The following is a 21536-nucleotide window of genomic DNA, read 5'->3' on the forward strand; positions in this document are numbered from 1 at the left end:
AAGAGCTTTGTATTGCCTCAATATATATTCCTCCCAGAGCACAGGTTGGGCAACAGCTGCTCTTTGATTTAATAGAACTTCTTCCCTCGCCACGTTTGATTTTGGGAGACTTCAACTCTCATGGCGTGGCTTGGGGTTCCCCTTACAATGATAACCGCTCCTCTTTAATCTATAACCTTTGCGATGACTTCGACATGACTATTTTAAACAACGGTGAAATGACACGTATCCCGAAACCTCCAGCGCGCCCAAGCGCTTTGGATCTATCCTTATGTTCGACGTCGCTACGGTTGGATTGCACATGGAAGGTAATCCTCGATCCTCACGGTAGCGACCATCTGCCTATTCTTATTTCAATTACTAACGGGTCAACTCGCATGCGACCAATTGACATTCCGTATGACCTCACACGAAATGTCGATTGGAAGTTATACGAGGAAATGATTTCAAAAGCGGTCGAGTCGATTCAACATCATTCACCACTTGAAGAATACAACCTCCTCGCGGGCTTGATTCTCGACGCCGCGTTGCAAGCCCAAACGAAGAAATATCCCGGCGTAACGATCAAAGAACGGCCTCCCACTCCGTGGTGGGACCAAGAGTGCTCCGATGTCTACACGCAAAGATCCGACGCGTTTAAGGCCTACCAGACGGGAGGTATACCTGGCGACTATTTACGATATTCGGAGCTTGATACCAAGCTTAAAAGCTTGGCTAAAGCAAAGAAACGTGGATATTGGCGTCGGTTCGTGAACGAGACGTCGAGGGAGACATCGATGAGCACTCTTTGGAACACAGCCCGAAGAATGCGGAATCGCGTAACGGTCAACGAAAGCGAGGAGTCTTCAAGTCGGTGGATATTTGATGTTGCCAGGAAAGTATGTCCGGACTCTGTTCCTGAGCAAAATATTGTTCGTGATGCGTCTCCGGGCCACGACGCGATAGAATCACCTTTTACGATATTGTCTGTTATTGAATACGGGTGTTTCTGCTTCCGCTCCATAGCAAACACACATCTGATCAAACTGGAGCGAATACAATATCGTTGTTTGCGTATCGCCTTAGGTTGCATGCAATCGACCCATACGATGAGTTTGGAGGTCTTAGCTGGAGTACTACCATTGAAAAACCGCTTTTGGAGCCTGTCTTCTCGTATTCTTATCAAATGTGAGGTCTTGAACCGTCCCGTGATTGAAAATTTTGAAAGGTTAATCGAACTTAATTCTCAAACCGTTTTATGACATTGTATTTCCATCACATGTCCCAAAATATTAACCCTTCTTCGAATATTCCAAATCGTGTCGACTTATCAAATACTTCTGATTCTACTGTGTTTTTCGATACATCCATGATAGAAGAAACTCGTGGAATCCCGGATCATTTACGCGTGCAGCAGATCCATAAATTTTTTTCCAATAAATATCGAAACATTAACTGCAACAATATGTTCTACACTGACGGATCACTTCTTGATGGGTCCACTGGCTTCGGTATTTTCAATAACAATTTAACCGTCTCCCATAAGCTCGATAATCCTTCTTCTGTTTACGTCGCAGAATTGGCTGCAATTAAGTACACCCTAGGGATTATCGAAAAAATGCCCACGGACCATTATTTCATCTTTACGGACAGTCTCAGTTCCATTGAGGCTCTCCGATCGATGAAAGATGTTAAGTACTCTCCGTATTTCCTGGGGAAAATACGGGAACATCTGAGTGCTTTATCCGAAAAATCTACTCAGATTACCTTAGCGTGGGTCCCTTCTCACTGCTCGATACCGGGCAATGAGAAAGCGGACTCTTTGGCTAAGGTGGGCGCAACAAACGGTGATATTTATGAAAGACCAATTGCTTTTAATGAATTTTTCGCACTTGTACGTCAGAATACGATCATCAGTTGGCAAAATGCTTGGACCAGAGGGGAATTGGGAAGGTGGTTACATTCCATAATCCCCAAAGTATCGACGAACCCGTGGTTCAAGGGGTTGGATGTAGGTCGGGATTTCATTTGCGTGATGTCCCGGCTTATGTACAATCACTATAGATTTGACGCGCATCTCCGTCGTGTTGGGCTCGGGGAAAGTGGTGTCAATGCCTGTGGTGAGGGTTATCACGACATAGAGCATGTGGTGTGGTCATGCCCTGTACACCGTGACGCCAGGTCTAAATTAATAGCTACCCTGCAGGCCGAAAGTAGGCAGCCGGCTGTTCCTGTTCGTGATGTCTTGGCGAGCCGTGACCTATCCTACATGTCCCTTATATACGTTTTCCTGAAATCCATCCACGCCCCAGTTTAATCCTATTCCCTCCCGCCTACATCCAACCAAACGACAAGAACACGTTAAGACCCCGGATCCGGAAACAGCAACTAGACCCGCACGATACTCTCAGGTCCCGAGGGAGACAACCCAATATGCCAGTCCGTAATATCATGGCCCAGCAGCGGAACATATTCAATATGCTGCTTACCTATGGCGATGGAAAACCATCAAACAACAAATCAGTGCTTTTAATGCAAAACATTCTAGCTTTAAGTTAGATTTACTTAGATACTTTAGAAAGTAAGCTACCAGATATAATTGGCGCCGTTAAACATTAAATTGTATTTGTGCCGTGTCAAATAAATTATAGATGAAGAAAAAAAAAACCGAAAATTTATTCTCCTTCACACTCACTGAAGTGTTCATTGCTGCTAACATGTCGTCGTATTCTTTCTGCTTAGCCTCCATCATCGAAATCCTTTCTCCCATAATATTCAATATGTTGCTCGCTTGTTGGTGATCATTTTTCAGTTCGCCGAGTATGTTTCGGAATGCAGAGTTAACCGTGCTGGCCACCTGTAGATCAAGTCTTGCTTTTACCAAAATTGTGTCACTTTGGACAGGTACACTGCAAAAAAGGTTCATAAGATATTCGGGAGGCGCCTGGTTTTTCAAATCTTCTCGTTGGTCATACGGCTTGCTCGGTATCCAACATGCCCAGCATTCCCAATTAACGTCGTCACCTGATAGGTACTTTCCGTGTATGCGTTTGAGCTCCTCCTTCAGCCGGTTTATGGAAGTTAAAGATTCCGCACCCGAACGGTCAGTTTCTAATGGGCAAAGGAGCTGGTTTTCAACAAGACGCCATTTCTCAAGACATGTAACTGATTACGAGTACTTGTATACGATTACGAAAACTTCTTTTACTAGCCAATTTGCCAAAGTATTGCTATCTACTTTAGAGGGAGCAATGTTTTTCTAGCTAGATTTATCCTAAAAAATAATAAATGTATCACGTTCATCGTATTTCGGCGAAAATTCAGCCCACTTAGGGTCAGCTCGTGAATCGGACGGTTCCGAGAAAGAAACGGCACGATAAACAAACTTGGAACAGAACTCCCAAATTTTTAGAACAACTTCTTCGGTTGTGTCTCCATCAACGTTAACCGTCCCGCAGTTTTCATATGACTTTTGATTTTTGAACTTCCTCAAGTAAACTGGGGCTTGGAATCTGAACTTCTTTCCGCTCAATACTGCCGTTATACTCTTCATGTTGGCGCAGAAACTCCGATTAATCTTTGCCTAAAATCATTGAATTTCATAACTAATGCATATTGTGGCATGTAAAAAAATCCAACTCTTACCTTTTTTGCTGGTAGACCCTTGGAAGTCGATGGCTCAGGCTCAATACTAAAATCCGAGCAAAAATAATGTGCCGGATGTTCCGAATCTTCCAGGTATTCCGAAACGTACAAAACATCGTCGTCAATCTGCAGCGGCTCTGCGGAATATTCATATTCGTTTCGTCCTCCAATCTCCATCATTTCATTCTCGAGGTTGTGAGCATTCTTATCGATTTCCTCTGTATCCCCCATTGTACGAAATTGATGCGTTCCAGGATTTCAATTTTTCACATAAAGTGCATGCTCCAAATGTTCAACACCAAACAGAAAAAAAACAATGATTTTTACGAAAAAAGTGCTGGCAGCGGTTTTGTGATGCCGGAATTTGTCGCTTAATATTTATATACAGTATGGTTGCCAGATTTATTATACTTTTTGGACTGCTTCATTTACTTCATTTCGGGGTTCGAAGGGTTCAAGTTAATTTGATCGTGATTCGTGTAATTATCCTGAAATCCACAATACTGCAGGCTATTGTTATCGCACAGCACAAGAACTAATCGACAAAAAAAAAACACCCGTACGATAACTCGTGTATTGTTATTTTGCGAATCAAACGAAGATAAACAATTTGCGTCTAATCGAGACGAAAGCAAAACAACGAATGCGCTAGGGTAATTAGAGACGAACCATTTAAGCGAGACTTTGAACCAATATTGGTGGAACAATATCATTTTCTTCTTTTTTTCTGTTGCATTATCTTAAATTACAACATCTTGAAAACATTTTTACAAATTTTCACAAAGATCTGCACAATAGGGAGAAAGTTAGCGCGATTTGCAGCGCGCCTCGCCACGGCCGCATAGGCTAAACTTGAATCTCCATAAGCGTTTGCCTCGGAATGGTGTTTCTTAAAAATGACTTTGCCGTGTTTACGATTGCAATGAAACTACTAAACTGATTTTCGCCATCTCTTTTTTTTAGTTGTTCGTTATAAAATTTCCCGGTCGTTGAACTCCTTTTTTGATACACGAAGTTTACTCTGCCAAAAAAAAATTGATGCATCTTTCAGCGCTGAAAACGTGTTTTTCTGGAAAAGCGTTCCCGTTTGCACTGAAAATACAATACTTATGAAAACGATCGTTCAGATACCCGGCACACTTCTAAACTGATGAAATTACATGGGTTTTTTTATTTCAGTTGATCAACTGCGTCACTATCGTAAACACCGCAAGAAATCCCAAACTTTGCTCTTTTTTCTCGAACAAAAAGGTAGATAACCCCTTAATCACAACGTTGACCATAATCAATGATGACAGGCACACATTCCTTGTAGATAATGTCCCATGCACACTTTAAGTAATACAACTTAATTTAATTTTGCTGCAACTACAATGCCTTCACAGTTATGGATCAGCTACAATTATGGGTCACTTTTAAGAAAATACGTCTATTCTCAAGAAACTGAACAATTTTCATTAGCAGTGGTATTTTTTGCAACTCACTTGTAGCCTCATTTATACGATTAAAATGATTTAAAGTTGAAAATGTCCCTAAAAATTATAACTGTGCTAGGTGCAATAAGTGAAGTGACCCATAATTGTAGTAATGTTACATTTTGCGGTGCACAATTGTGGATCAGTCTATATTTTGACTATTTTTATTACTTTTACGTGATAATGCATCAAGACTAAATAAAATAACTTATTAACAAGCTTTTACAACAATAAAATAACTTGCGTTATGTATTTTGACGGTATTATAGACGAAATGATGTTGAATGCCAAAATTGACCCATAATTGTGTCTTTTACCAACCGTTTACACGCATCAACTGCAGTGAAACTAATTGTTGATCGTAAGTACACATCAGAACACAGAGATAGATAGTAAAACATTCGTAGTTGATAATATTTGCGATTTTATATCCATTTTTGAACATTCAGACCACACGTTGACTGACCCATAATTGTAGAGGAACTGTATATCATATGGAACGTATCGCAAAAATATTTTTGGCGTGATGCTTGAAAACACTTTGTTTCAGACACGGAAATTTTGACTGCTCACAGTTTACGTTGGTATTACGTTTACATTGTTCACATAATCTCTGACAGCCTTTATTTTTTTCTGTACGTAATACCTAAGCAACGTGGGATCTAAATTATAATTTTTTTCTTAATTTTGATATTTATGTTTTTACACAAGGTCAACAATCGCATGTTTGAATGCCTTTTTCAAATTGTACATTTCATAAAGGTTATGTTAATGTCAGACTGTTATCCTCGAAAATACCGATACTTATTGAAATGCTTAACAATTTTTTATCATTTGAATTCAAAAAAACAATGTCTTCAGCAGGGAAATTCTCACAATTGATACGTAAGACTTACTCTTAGTACTGATTATATTGAACCATCACCGGACCATTGTGTTAGCTCTTCGCAAATCTGATTTTAAAATAAAAATGCCATGTAAACGACTTATTAAGTTTGAATCCCTCGAATGAGACTGCAGTTTTGGGACTTTAAGAGATAATACTAACTCTCTACAAGCTAACATATTTTAATCATGCCTGCGACGGGAGTTCGTGATCTTGCCCCGGGATTCCCGAACAATTGCGATAGCAAGAGATGTAGGATTGGTTCGTGAAATTGAACCGACAACAATTTACCCGCATTTAAAACAATATTGCACGCTTAGCCTTGGGGCTAATAGCGGTCTCGATCAACTAGATTAGTTGAGAGAATTCGTTATCGATATTGTTTTTTTTTGGCACATTTTGCATGTGTAGGATGAGTACAACGATACACCGTGCCCCAGTGCTGAGTCGAGAAAATTTCCAGCTCGAATAGATCCTTGACTCGATCGGGAATCGTACCCGATATCACAACCGTGTGGGAGAGCTAGCCGATCGACATCGCTAACCACAGAGCCACGGGGACCACCTACCCGCACTTAGCTTGTCGCATTTATTTTGATGACCCAAAACATTACAATTATGAGAAACCATAGAGATTCAGCGAATAAAAAAATGCGACTTTACTTATGATTGCGTTACACACCAGAGATTTTGGAGTTTATTATTTTTTATTTTATTATTTATCCTGATTATTAAAAATCTTTAGTGATTTGGTATGAAATTTATTTAGAGAATCTTTTACATTTAAGTATTTAACCATCATATGCTGAAGTAATCTATTAATTGCAGCATGATCACCCGAACAGTAAACCATCGGCCGTTCAAGAGTGAGTATAGTTTTGAAAATGTTGCTTCGTGAGTTTACGCTTTTTTGGTAATTTGAAAAACAATTACTTTGATTCAAATACGTTCAAAGAAAAATTACTATTCTAGCTTCTGCGTGATTTTGAATTTGGTATTTGCTCAAAACAGCGGAAACCAAGGATATTGGAACAATCAAAACTCAGCGAATGGGTACCCTGTCAGAGCATATAATTACAAAGGTCAAACGACCGAGTAAGTAATACTTGTAATAATTGATTCGCAAACAGTCCGAGTGTTTAAAAAATATATCTCTTTCTTCAATATTTTTTTTACTCTAAAAACTTAGGCCATACAAGGAAGCGGCACCTGAGAATTTCCCCGATAACGGAAATCATTCCCCACTAAGCTCAGAAGCTCAACCTCTACTTCAAAGCAGGTAAATAGTAATTAACACATAGTCAAAGTTTTTCACGAACATTTTCCTGATTTGATATGACACCACTTTTTCGTGCACATAAAGTCTGAAAAGCTTACATTTTGGATTAATAACTGATTATATCATTAATCAATCCCCCACTCCCCACTTGCCCATTCTTCACGCTGAAATCTCTTATACCTCGATGATTTTCTCTGGGCAAAATAAGTCTTCTTATAATAGAACTGGTCAGATGAACACAAAGTTGAATCCTCGATACTTGGCAGAAACAGCAAAGCTCCACTGAACTAAACATCACTTAACTTGAAGTGTTTCCTCTCAGATAAAGTGTTCGTGTTGGAAAACCCAAATTATTCCACCTGGCGGTGAGACTCAGCCTTTCTCATTCTAACTTATTACTACTTGTTAAAATGGATTTACACGAACACTTTAATTTATAGAGAAAATACACCTTGAAAATTCCTGCAGGATTTATTTTCCACTTTAAATAACGAATTTCTAGTAGCCAACAGCACAACTATACCGAACATTTTAAACATAACATTTACATACATATGAGCAAACATTAACACATACACATGCAAATACTATGAAATGATTATGTGTCAAAAATATCACGCCTAAAATCCAGATGACTTCTCCTGGTAACCGGAATTCATCCTAAAATAGCCAAACTCTGTATAAACTGGATATTTCGATGGCGAAGATGCCGACTCTCAGTTCTGGAAAAAAGCTTGAAGTGACCAAATATCATCCATTATGAGTATAGCGGAAACGTTATTATTAATCAACTTGGGACGCCGTTTTAAATTTTTAAATAGTAGCTTCCGATTTATGGAAAACGGGACAAACATTACCCAATGTTCTTTAGGAACCGCGATAATGTGTGGAAGCCGGGGTGAACTCTAAACTTCACTTTAAACCCCGATTTTGCAGCTTCCGGTTTCTGTAAAACATCCTTAAAAATACAATCAAATAAAGGTATATCCAATCTTTGGGTTTTAGAATATCGAATCCCTGGAATATGTTTCTTTTTAAAATTTGATTTCCTTCTTTTCTACATAACGGACAAAGTTATAGTCCTATTACATTCAATAGGGTCTTGTGAACTTCTATACGACACTAATTTTGAAAAAATTGATTCAGTTAATTTCAAGAAAAATGAGTGAGATTTAAAGCCGAACACGTTTCTTTTAAAAACTTTCGAACCACATGTTTAGTCATTAGCTAATGATTTTCAAGACAACCCGTCCATTTGACACCAGTTTTTTTTTTCTAAATGTTTTAAATGGTTGTGTAGTTTTTGAGACAATGAAGTTTCATGACATTCACATTTTGAAATATGGTGCCTTAACTAAAAATCCAATGAAATGAAACTTAATGGAGTGTTATATGGCCACTAGACTTTTGATTTGCAACTGCTTTCGTGAAAATTGGTCTAACCATCTCGAAGAAAAGTGGGTGGGTTTAAGCAGGCTTTGGTATAAGCTTTGCTTTTATAACGTGATTTCACATTTTTATAAATGACGGACAAAGTTACCAACCGATTACAATGAAATCCAATATGGGACAACTAGACCTTTCATTCGAGAATAGTTTTGTGAAAATCGTTCCAGCCATCACTGAGAAAAATGAGTGAGTTTCAACAGCCTCTGGAAAACATTTTTTTACACAACTTTTGAACCATATGTTTAATCATTATGAAATTTATTAATTAAGGGTTCTGGAGACAGCCCGTTTCATTTGACATCAGTTTTGTTGAAATCGGTTGTGCAGTTTCTGAGTTATTGATGTTTCGTGATTAATACACTTTGTTACATAACCTCAAAACGAAAAATCCGATTACAATGAAACTCAACAGCAACCTATGTGGCAACGAACCCTTTCATTTTCAATTAATTCAATGGAAATCGGTTCAGCCATCTCTGAAAAAAGTGAGTGAGAAAAAAAAGTTGCATATACACACACACACATATACACACATACATACAAACATACAGAAAATACTCAGCTCGTCGAACTGAGTCGAGTGATATACGACATTCGGCCCTTTGAAGCACTTTCATGCTTTTAGTTTTTTGCAGTGATTGCGAGCCTTTACCCGCGTATGAAAAAAAATCACAGGAGGGTTGTGTGCAAAGCCACGACCGCAAGGTTTAAGTAGAATACTTTTACAAGAAAGATAACCCGGCTGCTTGCGTGTCAGTCATTTTGAAATCGGATTTGTTTCGTATATACCGCTTGTTAGGCACAGTATCAACAAATCGTAATAAACATCATACTGCTGTGCATTTGCAGCAGCATCAAACCTCAGTTTCAGTTTATAAATAACCATTCATTATACTCTTCCAAATACATTTAGTAGCTTTGAAAAAAGCTGATTGCTGCATTTGCAGTTTTCATTCAATTATTGCATAAATGCTTCATGGTCAGATAGCGTGCGATATCCGCTTTGACATAGAAAATTTTTCGAATGTTGCGGAAAGGTATAGCTGGAAAAATAGGTGTGACTCAATTATATCTCGTTATACCATTCTACAACGTTCGTAAAATTTTATTTACTATGTCGTAATACTAATGTACGAAAAATACATCTCATTCAGTCTGGCCCCGCCTTTATTTTCAGTTCCTACAGATTTTCTCAGTTTCGTAACACGGATGTACAAAAATGATTTCTTGTGGACATTCTGTCGAGCCGGACCGATAGAGCTCTCATAAAGGCAACGAAATAACATGTATTGTGTCGTGTTGCGCGGCTTGGAAGAAGAAAATGTTCCCGTCCCCGAGTCGCATGGAAGCAGATTGTTGCGTGTTTGATATTGCCGATGGTTGATATGAGTATGAGGGTCGAAATTCTGCTGTGATGTCAAACTATAACCGTCTTCTTCAAGACGTTACATCCTTGTTAATAAAGTGTTGTGAATTTTCTAAAACAGACTTAGCATCGTGAGCAGTACGGGCCGAACTTGTCTGTTTGAAATCGGATTTGTTTCGTATATGCCGCTTGTTAAGCACAGTATCAACAAATCGTAATAAACATCACATTGCTATGCATTTGCAGCAGCATCAAACCTCAGTAGCAGTTTATTAATAACCATTCATAATACTCTTCCAAAATCATTTAGTAGCCTTGAAAAAGGCCGATCGCTGTAATTGCAATATTCATTCAATTATTGCATAAATGCTTCATGATCAAATATACCCGCTGCAACTGCTACGCTATGCGTAGCCATGCCACAGTTGTGGCGCTATACGCTGCCATTGGTATCCGCTACTCCTGCATTAGCTGGCCCAGCTGCTATCGATGCTGAGATCCGCTGCAACTAGTGCGCTATCCATTGTTATGTCACAGCTGTGGCCGATATCCACTATCGCTGGATACACGGCATTGCTACTGCTGCTACTAAGGGATGACTGCTGTTGTCGCTGTCTAGAACTATAATGAGCGGCTTCGGCTGAAACAGCCTCTTATATAGGCCAAATAGCATATTTTCAATTGCAATGTATATGATTCTGTCGACCGTTCTTAGAAAGCAATCATATAACGACCAATCAGAGGTCAAATTTTTCGTTTTGACAAGGCTTGACTTTTTTCAATAGTACAATAGTGTAAATAATAAAATTACTATCATCTTCTTTTGGGAAGAATCTTAGAAGATTTTCCAATCTATTGCTGCAAGAACGAATGAAATCCATCGAATACTGACCGATTTATAAGCATTTGAAATTGGACATATTTTTCACTTTTTTCGGTTTTAGATTTTCATTTCACATCCCTATGTAGCCGAACTTCCTGAGAGAAGTATTCTACTTCAAAACCGGGGTGAGATTGTGCCATCCAACCCGTGACTTGTCAGCCATTTCTTCCGGGTCAGAAGCAGGCTTCTGGAGATGACTGTCTTTCCGTAACAGCAAATTTTAAACTAATTTGGCTGTCATTGTATGGCCAGCTCTCCCTGCTTCTCATACATTTGGTACATAGTCCGATAGCACACACATGCAAAGCCAAAGAGGCTGTTATTTTTCTTCTTCTCATGTCTGTTGGTTCTTCCAAGCTGTCGCTAATGACAGCCTTTACAGCGCAATATCTCTTGGCATAAATCCGAGCGGACTGTGATTATGATTCACGAGAGCAAGACCGATGCTATCATGGAAGCAAGGCAATGCGGAACACGTTTTTTTTTTTTTCTCGTGTGAAGAATGATATCAACAAAAGGAAAATATATGAAACAGTTTGCTTCGTGTTCATCCTGGCATCAGCCTAGAAAAAACCTAAATTAATCCACCTATCGGTCGGACCCAGCCTTTCTCATTCAAACTTATTATTTGTAAAAATAGATTTACATGAACGCTTCAATCCAATGAATGTGTATTCACTTTTTGGGTTCTAAAATAATGATGTTGTAATATAAGTATAAAATATGAAATTTGACGTAAATAGCGACGATTGACGTAAATAGCGACGATTTGACGAAATAGCACATTTAAATTATATTGTGGCCTCATATATTGATCAAAGCAGGTATAGTTTTAAATAGCCTTTGAATATCTTTTCTTTCCATAACTTTTGAACCACATATCAAACTGTTACGAAGTTTGTTATTTGTAAGTTTGAGAGATGATTCGTTCGTATGACACTAGTAATGTTCAAAAAAGTCTTGCAATCTTTAAGATAATAAAATATCGTTGTTTTATTAACAATTTAATACATAACGGTTGCTTAGTTCGATTATAATCAAATGAAATGGGAACGTATAGGGCAGCCAAACTTTGAAACCACGCGTTGAATCATAATTCATCAGTTAACCCTTAACTAGCCTGTTCATCTGATAATATAATTGATCAAATCGGTTGTGTACCTTCTGAGATAATGAAGTTTCGTGATTTTCACAATTCGGTACATTACAGACGAAGTTACAGTTCGATTACAGTAAAATTCAATAGGGTGTTATGAGTCAGCTAGACCTTTCATTTGACACTTATTTCTTGAAAATCGGTTCAGCCATCTCTGAGAAAAGTGAGTGAGTTTATGTATTCTTCGGAATATGTGTCTTTTCATAGCTAGATTTCACATTTTTAAACATAACAGGTAAAGTAATAATCCGATTGCAAAAAAATCAATAGGGTCTTATGGGGTAACTAGACCTTTCATATGACACTGATTTTGTGGAAATCGGTCCAGCCCTCTCTGAGAAACATTAGTGAAATTAAACAGTCTTCAGAAGACGTTTCTTCTCATAACTTTTGAACTTCATGTTCAATCTAAATAAAACTCAAAAGTTAAGGGTTTTTAAAATAGCCCGTTCATTTGATACCAATTTTATTGAAATCGGTTGTGTGGTTCCTGAGATATTGATGTTTCGTGATTTTTACATTTTTAAACAAAACCTCTAAAATAAAAATCCAACTACAATGGCAACTAGAACTTTCATTTGCATATAATTTCATTAAAATCGGTCCAGCCATGAGAAAAGTGAGTGAAAATAAAAATCTGCACATACACACACACATACTGAAAATGCTCAGCTCGTCGAACTGAATCGAGTGATATATGCCATTCGGCCCTTTGGAGTACTTTCATATCTTCGGTTTTGCAAGTGCATTTTGCAACTATACCTAGGAGAAAGGCAAGAAGTTAAAAAAAAATATTAATTAGGAGTAAAATATTCGTGCTGAAGAAAAAGCGAAATAAAAGAAATGACTTTGAATTTCGTACACTTCAATCACGAGCAGTACCGGGAACGTACGAATAGCACAACACCAAATTTAAATTTTGTTTAGGCCATATGTTTTGATCAAAGCAGTTACAGTTTTAAATAGTCTTTGAATTTCGGTTCTTTTCATAACTTTTGAACCACATATCAAATTGCTATGAAATTTCTTACTTGTGAGTTTGAGAGACAACCTGTTCAAATGACAATAGATATGTTCAAATAAGTCGTGTGATCTTTGATATAATAGACTTCCGTTGTTTTTATAGTTTGATACATAACGGTTGGAATAAAAATACGATTATAGTCGAATAAAATGGAAACCTATAGGAAAGCCAAACTTTTCATTTGACACTCAGATTGTTGAATTTAGTCCAGCCATTTTCGGGAAAACGAGTGAATTTGAAAAGTCACCGGAACATGTTTCTTTTCACAATTTTTGAACCACGTGTTTGATCAATATAAAATTTATCAATTAACCTTTAACTAGCCCGTTCATTTGATACCAATATTGATCAAATCGGTTGTGTACTTTATGAGATAATGAAGTTTCGTGGTTTTCACATTCTGGTACTTTACAGACGAAGTTACAGTCCGATCACATTGAAATTCAATAGGGTCTTATGAAGCAGCTAGACCTTTCATTTGATACTAATTTCGTGGAAATCGGTTCGGCCATCTCTGAGAAAAGTGAGTGAGTTTGAGTAGTCTTCGGAATATGTTCCTTTTCATAGCTGGATTTCACATTTTTGAACATAACAGGCAAAGTAATAGTCCGATTGCAAAACAAATCAGTAGGGTCTTATGGGGCAACTAGACCTTCCATTTGACCTTGATTTTATGTAAATCGGTTCAGCCATCTCTGAGAAACATGAGTGAGATTAAACACTCTCCAGAACACGTTTCTTTCAATAACTTCTGAACCGCACATTCAATCTTCATGAAACTCAAAAGTTACGGGTTTTTTAAGTAGCTCGTTCATTTAAAACCAATTTTGTTAAAATCGGTTGAGTAGTTTCTGAGATAATGATGTTTCGTGATTTTCACATTTTTGAACATAACCTCTAAACTAAAAATCCGATTGCAATGAAATTCAATAGGGTTTTATGGGGCAACTAGAACCCTCGAGTGAAATTGGGAGAGCGTTACACACACACACTCATACACACACACACATACGCACACACACACATACATAAAATGCTCAGCACGTCAAACTAAGTCGATTGATATACGAGATTCGACACTTTGGAGCACTTTTATACCTTTGGTTTTTCCAGTGATTGCTATACCTTTCTAGGAGAAAGGCAAAAAAGAGAAACGAAGGAGTGCGAGTCCAATAGTTATCACCGATGACAGCCGCAGCCGATCAGCAGATTCACAACAGCGCAGGAAAAACCAACAGGACAACCTCAAAATGAACAAACTAAGCTATCATGTCTGAATGAACCAAATACATGCGCAAGAATGGGCTGTCATGCGAAACACAAAACTGTATAAGCTTTAGTTGTATGTGAGCTCTCATGAATGAATTATTCATGAGGCTGTTAGACCGAAAAGAGGGAAGAGTTGTCAGAATAGTGTCCCACTGCAATCTTTTTCCGAAGCCTGATCAGAGACTAGTCTCTCTTGGTTATGTATTCGAGGAAACTTATTCAAGAAAATTTGATCTTGTAATTGCCATGAGATGAGTGTTAAACAATGGGTTTGTATGGCTCAATCTCACCCCCGCTATCCACAATCTCAACACGGCTTACGGTACTCGCTGAATATTATGCCTTGCTTAGCCAGCACTTTACCGACTGGTAATTACATTTCTGGGCACTTCGAATGAGTCTTACCAGGCAACATAACTATGCCGATTTGATTCGGGATTGTAATGGTGAATTTTTGTTTCATCAATTGTCACAAATCATTGTAAAAGCTCCTCCCTAGTGCACGTGATCAAAAAAAAATCAAATCTTCGTCGAAAGTATGACACGGGGTTTTTTTTTATCATTTTTTAGGAAACGCCGCATCCATCGTGCGCACTGCTTTTTCTTGTGTAAACATTGAAAATGATATGAGCAACGGATTCATTTGAGATGCCTTAACTAGTTCAATTTTCTAGCAACTAGTATTTTTTTGTTAAATTGGGTTGTTTAGCAATTCACAGATTTCTTAAATACCAGCTAAATGAGATTGTCCTTCGATTTTTAAATGAAAAAGAAAGTCGCTCCAAATCGCTACAATGAAAGTTGGTATATGGTCAAACTGTTATTGTAGCGATTTCGAGCAGTTTTAATACGTGATTAAAAAATTAAAGGGCAACGATAAAAATTTTTTGAAAATCACGTTTTGCTTATAAAATGCAGCTCATTCAGATGATATAAAAACCTGATATACCTAGCTGCAAAACCCAATTATGACCTCTTTTTCCTGATTTCTCCGAATTCCTCAATGTTTAGGTAATCTTTTGTAGTTTTTATTTAAAAAAATGGATTTTTAAAAAATGAACTTTTTTAGATAACTAATTTTAATTTTTTTTTTCGAAAATATATTATAAGAAAAAATATATTTATAATTGATATCTAACTTTTTTCCGAAACAAATCGTGTTAACTCTAAAAATATGAAAATATTTGAATTCATCAATATCTTTCCAGCATTTTGAAATAACTTCTCAATAATGAGTCAAGTATCAAAAGGTTAAACCAATAGCACAAAATGGCATCTTTCAACCATAGAAACGTTCATGCAAGCTTTCAGCCAAATCAAAAATGACAATTGGAAAAATATCAAAACTTTCCAGTAAACAAATTCATATGCCTATGTTTGTATTTCATCTCACACATTTCGAGTATTACGTCTCAATGCACAGAATGCACAGGGCTAAAATAGGTTCCCTACCCTATAACTCGCTTGTGTTCAGTTTAACACACAGAACATTTGAATTTTATTGCTCATTATTTTCTGTTAACAATAGAAACACAATTTGCAAAACGAATCTTTAGTTCACTGTAAGTATAAATCCTTACTACGCCACAGTTTAGGAATAAAAATATTGTTTGATAAATCTTATCTACAACTGCGATCCGGACCACTGATCTGTTTCTTTGTTGTTTCATTTTGGAGACAAGTATGCATATTACAATTTTCATACCATACCTCTTAGATATAAGAGCCATTCCATAAAAATGTCCCAATTAAAATATATATATATTTAAACTGTCTTTTTTATGCGGCTGAAACTTTGGATAGATGTTTTTATGAGCTAAAGATATTTTTATGTGCTATTGGTAATTTCTTTTGAATCACGACTAATGTATGAATAGAGTTTGTGTAAAGAGGAAATTGAAGATTACAGATATTTCAAGAGTCAAAACTAATAACAAAAATTTTGAACCTAGAACGGTTTGTTTGATTTTACAATAACTTCGGCAAAGTTGTAGCCAGTTACATCTAGAAAAAAAATATGCACCGGAAGACATAATAAAACTAATATTCAAAAAACACTAGAAACTTTTTTTTTAGAAGTAAGTTAACCAATCTTATCTTATCTTGAAGAAATGAAAAAAAAGTTAGAATTTGTCAAAAAAAAAACATTTTTTCTTTCTCCTAGAAGGGTATAGCAATCACCTGTAAAACCGCAGATATAAAGTGCTCCAAAGGGCCGAATGTCATATATCACTCAACTCAGTTCGACGAGTTGAGTATTTTCTGTATGTGTGCGTGTGCAAATTATCATTCTAACTCACTTTTCTCATAAATGACTGGACTGATTTCCATGAAATTGATTGTAAATGAAAGGTCTAGTTGCCCCATAAGACCCTATAAAATTTTATTGTAATCGAATTTTTAGTTTAGAGGTTATATACCAAAATGTGAAAATCACGAAACATCATTATCTCAGAAACGACACAATCGATTTGAACAAAATTGATTTCAAATTAACGGGCTACCTAAAAAACCCTTAACTTTTGAATCTTATAAAGATTGAACATGCTGTTAAAAAGCTATGGAAAGAAACGTGTTCTGGAGACTATTTAATCTCACTCATGTTTCCCAGAGATGGTTGAAACAATTTTCATAATATCTGTGTCAAATGGAAACTCTAGTTGCCCCATAAGATCCAAGTAACTTTTTTGCAATCGGACTATTACTTTGCCTGTTGTGTTCAAAAATGTAAAATCCAATCCACTGAATATATGTTTATTGGATTGCAATTCAAGGTTGTTTCCCAGAAACCATAAGTCGTAAAATCCAGAAACTGGAGGCTACAATCCAAAAATTTAAAATGGCGTCTGAAGTTGATTTTTGGCCCCCAGGTATTATACTGTTCCACAAATTCTCAAATTCGATGATATTTGGTCTTTTTAGGCTGTTGTTCAGAAACAGACTGACGCCATGGAAATACCCAGATCAGGCGATAATTGACTTTTTTAGGATGTATTCAGGCCAACATTTACTACCCGGTTTTAAAAACCGATATTGAATGGTGCACGGATACATCTCAGAAACGATTGAAATAATATCAATAAGAGCAACTGCGTCAACGAAAATTTTCCTACTATAAAAAGTGGAATCTAAAATGATATATAATCGAGTCCGACCTATATATGAGAACAGTGACGTTTCAATTATATCAGGAACAAACAAAAATTCGCATCATATATTTAATATATGTTTATTTCATGATATATCCATGTATATGTGTTAATATATGTTCATATGTGTGTGAATGTTATGTTTTAAATGTTTGGTATAGTTGTGCTTTCAGCTACCAGAAATTTGTTATTTAGAGTGAAAAATTAACCAAGTTTAAATACATCAAGGTGTATTTTTTCTACAAATTGAAGTGTTCGTGTAAATCTATTTATTTTTTCTGGAAATTAAGTGTTCGTATAAATCTATTCAAACAAATAATTAATTCAAATGAGAAAGGCTAATTAATTTGAGTTTTTTTTTGCAGTGTATATATTTTTTTGTAGTACAAAAATATTATCTACTCTAAAAATATTACTATCATTATTGAGCAGTCGGCTCAGGAAAAACTCCCAAAGTTAGATTTCTCAGAAGCAAAACAACTTCCAATAATGATAAAAATCTTTGTACAGCCAAAATTGTTTGTTTGATCGGTATAGAATCTACGACAAAGTTGTAGATAATATTTTTTCCTCAAAAAATATAGACTGCAAAATAAATATATCTTTTTCAAGTTTAGTTGGTTAGCTGTAATTTTCGTAGAAAACAATTAAGATTTTTAAGTTGTAAGTTTTTTAGGATTTAAGATTCAATTTATTTTGAGGTTTTCCTATATATCTTTGTTCTACGGTGTATATTTATTCTAGAAGGATAAAATCACAACTTTACAGCATTATACATACCAATAAAACAAGCTGTTCTGGCTTCTAATTTATTTTATTTTCTTTGAATATTGTTCCTGATTGGGCGTGCCTTGACACTTCAATAGTCTCACTGGAGGCCACTAGCCTAAGTCATCAGATTATCCCTTTACAGAGCACTAAACTCGCAACGCGGTCTTCGCACGCATCCGTAGTAAAATTTATATCACAATTGGGTGCAGAAAATAACTTTAACTTAAGTTAGTAAGATTGCTTAACGATCGAATAAGAACTGACTCTGGTACAAGTGGGGGAACGGCATTATATGCCACTAGAGCACCCGATCTCGCACGATCGAATGTTGATTGCTATCCATATTTGATAAGCGCGACAGCACGATAAGAGCAAATCATAGCGAGGGAGAAACATTGTGGATCACGTTTGAGTTGCCAGTAAACCTTGCTTATTATATAATTAATTTAATTTTTTTTGATTATTTTTGTTTGATTGAAATATGGTTTATTTGACACGGCACGATACAATTTTAAGTTTAACTGAGCCAAGTACACTTTTTATTAATTCTAGATTAGCGGGAAACGGAGGGAGGCACTTTTTTTATTTCTCGCGGCCGACTACGAGCTAGTGGGGATTAAAGGTGAGAGGAGGGGAGATACAATTCTTGCTTAAAACTAATTAAGATATACGATCTTTTTGTGTTTCGACTGGTGTTCTTTTTTGTTTTTCAAACATAGATGTAGGCTCTTCGTGTTCGTGTCTCCAGCGTCGTATACGGGTATTCTGACAAATAGATAAGAGAATATTAAATTTTAATGTCAGTCTTTTTCAAATAACAGTACAGTTGTGTCATGTACTGAAGATCACCGCTTCCCAGAATGTCTCTAACGGGAAGGTTCGGTTGTTTTCCTCGGGCCCGGAGGGAATCTATAAGCTCGGAGCTAACATCACAGAATTCGGCACACGACCAAACAACGTGCTCGATATCATGGTAGCCATCGCCACAAACGCAGTGATTACTGTCTACAAGCCCTATACGAAAGAGATGCGTGTTTAACGTGTAGTGATTGGACATAAGTCTGGACATCACGCGAATGAAGTCCCGACCTACATCCAACCCCTTGAACCATGCTTTCGTCGATACCTTAGGAAAAATGGAATGTAGCCACCGTCCCAGTTCATCTGAGTTCCATGATGATTGCCAACTGTTGAGTGTTCTCTGACGCAAAATGCTATAAACTTCATCATAAGCAATTGGTCTTACATAAATATCGCCATCAATAGCACCTACCTTAGCTAAAGCGTCAGCCTTTTCATTGCCCGGAATGGAACAATGAAAAGGGACCCACGCTAAGGTAACCCGGTAATTTTTATCTGTTAAAGCACTTAAAAACCGCCGTATTTTCCCCAGGAAATACGAGGTGTGCTTCACAGTCTTCATCGATCGCAGAGCCTCAATAGCACTGAGACTGTCTGTGAAGATGAAGTAGTGGTCTATGGGCAGGGTTTCGATGATCCCAAGAGAGTACTGAATAGCAGCAAGTTCTGCGACGTACACGGAAGCAGGAGCATCGAGTTTGTAGAAGGCGGTAAAATTTTCGTGGAAAACACCGAAGCCAGTGGACTCATCTAGATTAGATCCGTCAGTGTAAAACATTTTATCACAACTCACATGTTTAAACTTATTTGAAAAAACCTTAGGGATCTCTTGTGGGCGCAATTGATCCGGGATACCAATAATGTCTTCTTTCATGGTGGTGTCGAAGAATATAGCATTGTTAGAATTATCTAAAGGTGCGACATTGAAGGGAACGTATGAAGAAGGGTTAATATCGTGAGCCATAAAGTCAAAATATAAAGTCATAAATCTGGTTCGGGATTCAAGGTCGACCAACCTCTCGAAATTTTCAAATACTTATGTGTTCATGACCGTACATCGAATTAGTAACCGGTATGAAAGATTCCAAAAACGATGTTTCAACGGAAGAATACCCGCTAGCACTTCAAGACTCATCGTATGGGTCGACTGCATGCAACCCAAGGTAATACGCAAACAACGATATTGTATTCTTTCCAGTTTCAAAATATGCGTGTTCGCAGCGGAGCGGAAGCAGAAACAACCGTATTCAAGAACTGACAGTATTGTTGTTTGGTATAACCTTAGAAGGTCTCCTGGGTGAGCACCCCACCAGGTTCCGGTAATCGTACGAAGAAAATTAATCCTCTGTTGGCATTTTCGTGTCAGATACCTAATATGACAAGCCCAGGTGCATTTAGAGTCGAACCAGACCCCGAGATATTTAGCGACTAAAACCTGAGAGATCGTTTTACCCGTTAGTAGGAGCTGCAGCTGAGCTGGGTTATGCTTCCTAGAAAAAAACGACCAACTCAGTTTTCTCAGGGGAGAATTCGATACCCAGCTTAAGAGCCCATTCAGACAAATTGTCCAAGGTATCTTGCAATGGTCCTTGCAGATCGTTAGCCTCGCTTCCAGTAATGGATACAACGCTATCGTCTGCAAGTTGCCGTAGCGTGCATGAATTTGCAAGACATTTATCGATGTCATTGACGTAAAAATTATATAAGAGAGGGCTTAAACATGAGCCCTGGGGAAGACCCATGAAACTAATTCGGGAAGTTGTCGAATCACCATGTGAGAAATACATATGCTTTTCTGACAACAAATTGAGCAAAAAGTTATTCAAATTTGGTGAAAGTCCCTGCGAATGAAGTTTCGCGCTTAAAACTTCTACAGAGACAGAGTCAAAAGCCCCCTTAATATCCAAGAACGCAGAAGCCATTGGCTCTTTTCGAGCAAATGCGAGTTGAATTTCAGTAGAGAGCAACGCTAGGCAATCGTTCGTCCCTTTGCCCCGGCGAAAGCCAAATTGAGTATCTGAAAGTAAACCGTTTGTTTCGACCCATTTGTCTAACCGTAAGAAGATCATTTTCTCCATTAATTTTCGGAGGCAAGAGAGCATCGCAATCGGCCTATATGAATTGTGATCAGAGGCAGGTTTTCCGGATTTTCTAATAGCAATGACTTTTACCTCCCTCCAGTCATGCGGAACAATATTTAGCTCAAGAAACTTGTTGAACAAATTCAACAAGCGTCTTTTTGCAGAGTCGGGTAGATTCTTCAACAGGTTGAATTTGATTCTATCTAACCCTGGAGCCTTATTGTTGCACGACAGGAGAGCCATTGAAAATTCCAACATCGAAA

The 21536-nt window shown here is 37.3% G+C and overlaps 3 protein-coding genes across 5 annotated transcripts in view; 1 reads left to right on the forward strand and 2 right to left on the reverse strand.

Moving 5' to 3' along the window:
- Positions 1–18580, reverse strand: part of LOC129725075 (tyrosine-protein kinase Drl) — a 516531-nt gene extending 497951 nt beyond the window's left edge. Inside the window, exon 1 of the mRNA XM_055680488.1 lies at positions 18341–18580. The gene's annotated coding sequence lies outside the window, so the exon portion shown is untranslated. The remainder of the gene's footprint in view (positions 1–18340) is intronic.
- LOC129725076 (uncharacterized) lies at positions 2592–5844 on the reverse strand. Of its 2 annotated transcripts, XM_055680491.1 has the most exons (3): positions 3625–5844; positions 3309–3562; positions 2592–3253 (listed from the first exon to the last, which is right to left on the reverse strand). In XM_055680491.1, the coding sequence occupies exons 1-3, from the start codon at positions 3853–3855 to the stop codon at positions 3214–3216; spliced, it is 525 nt and encodes a 174-aa protein (XP_055536466.1). In that variant the 5' UTR covers positions 3856–5844; the 3' UTR covers positions 2592–3213. The 2 variants fall into 2 exon arrangements, with proteins under 2 accessions (XP_055536466.1, XP_055536465.1); XM_055680490.1 differs by having other exon boundaries at positions 2592–3562.
- Positions 6820–21536, forward strand: part of LOC129725074 (protein artichoke-like) — a 43290-nt gene continuing 28573 nt past the window's right edge. For both annotated transcript variants that reach the window (XM_055680480.1, XM_055680481.1), the window contains exons 1-3: positions 6820–6898; positions 6958–7080; positions 7175–7264. In XM_055680480.1, coding sequence (XP_055536455.1) covers positions 6870–6898; positions 6958–7080; positions 7175–7264 — 242 coding nt within the window. In that variant the 5' untranslated portion in view covers positions 6820–6869. The remainder of the gene's footprint in view (positions 6899–6957; positions 7081–7174; positions 7265–21536) is intronic.

The sequence above is a fragment of the Wyeomyia smithii genome, chromosome 2 (genome assembly GCF_029784165.1).
Source record: "Wyeomyia smithii strain HCP4-BCI-WySm-NY-G18 chromosome 2, ASM2978416v1, whole genome shotgun sequence".
Taxonomy (NCBI): domain Eukaryota; kingdom Metazoa; phylum Arthropoda; class Insecta; order Diptera; family Culicidae; genus Wyeomyia; species Wyeomyia smithii.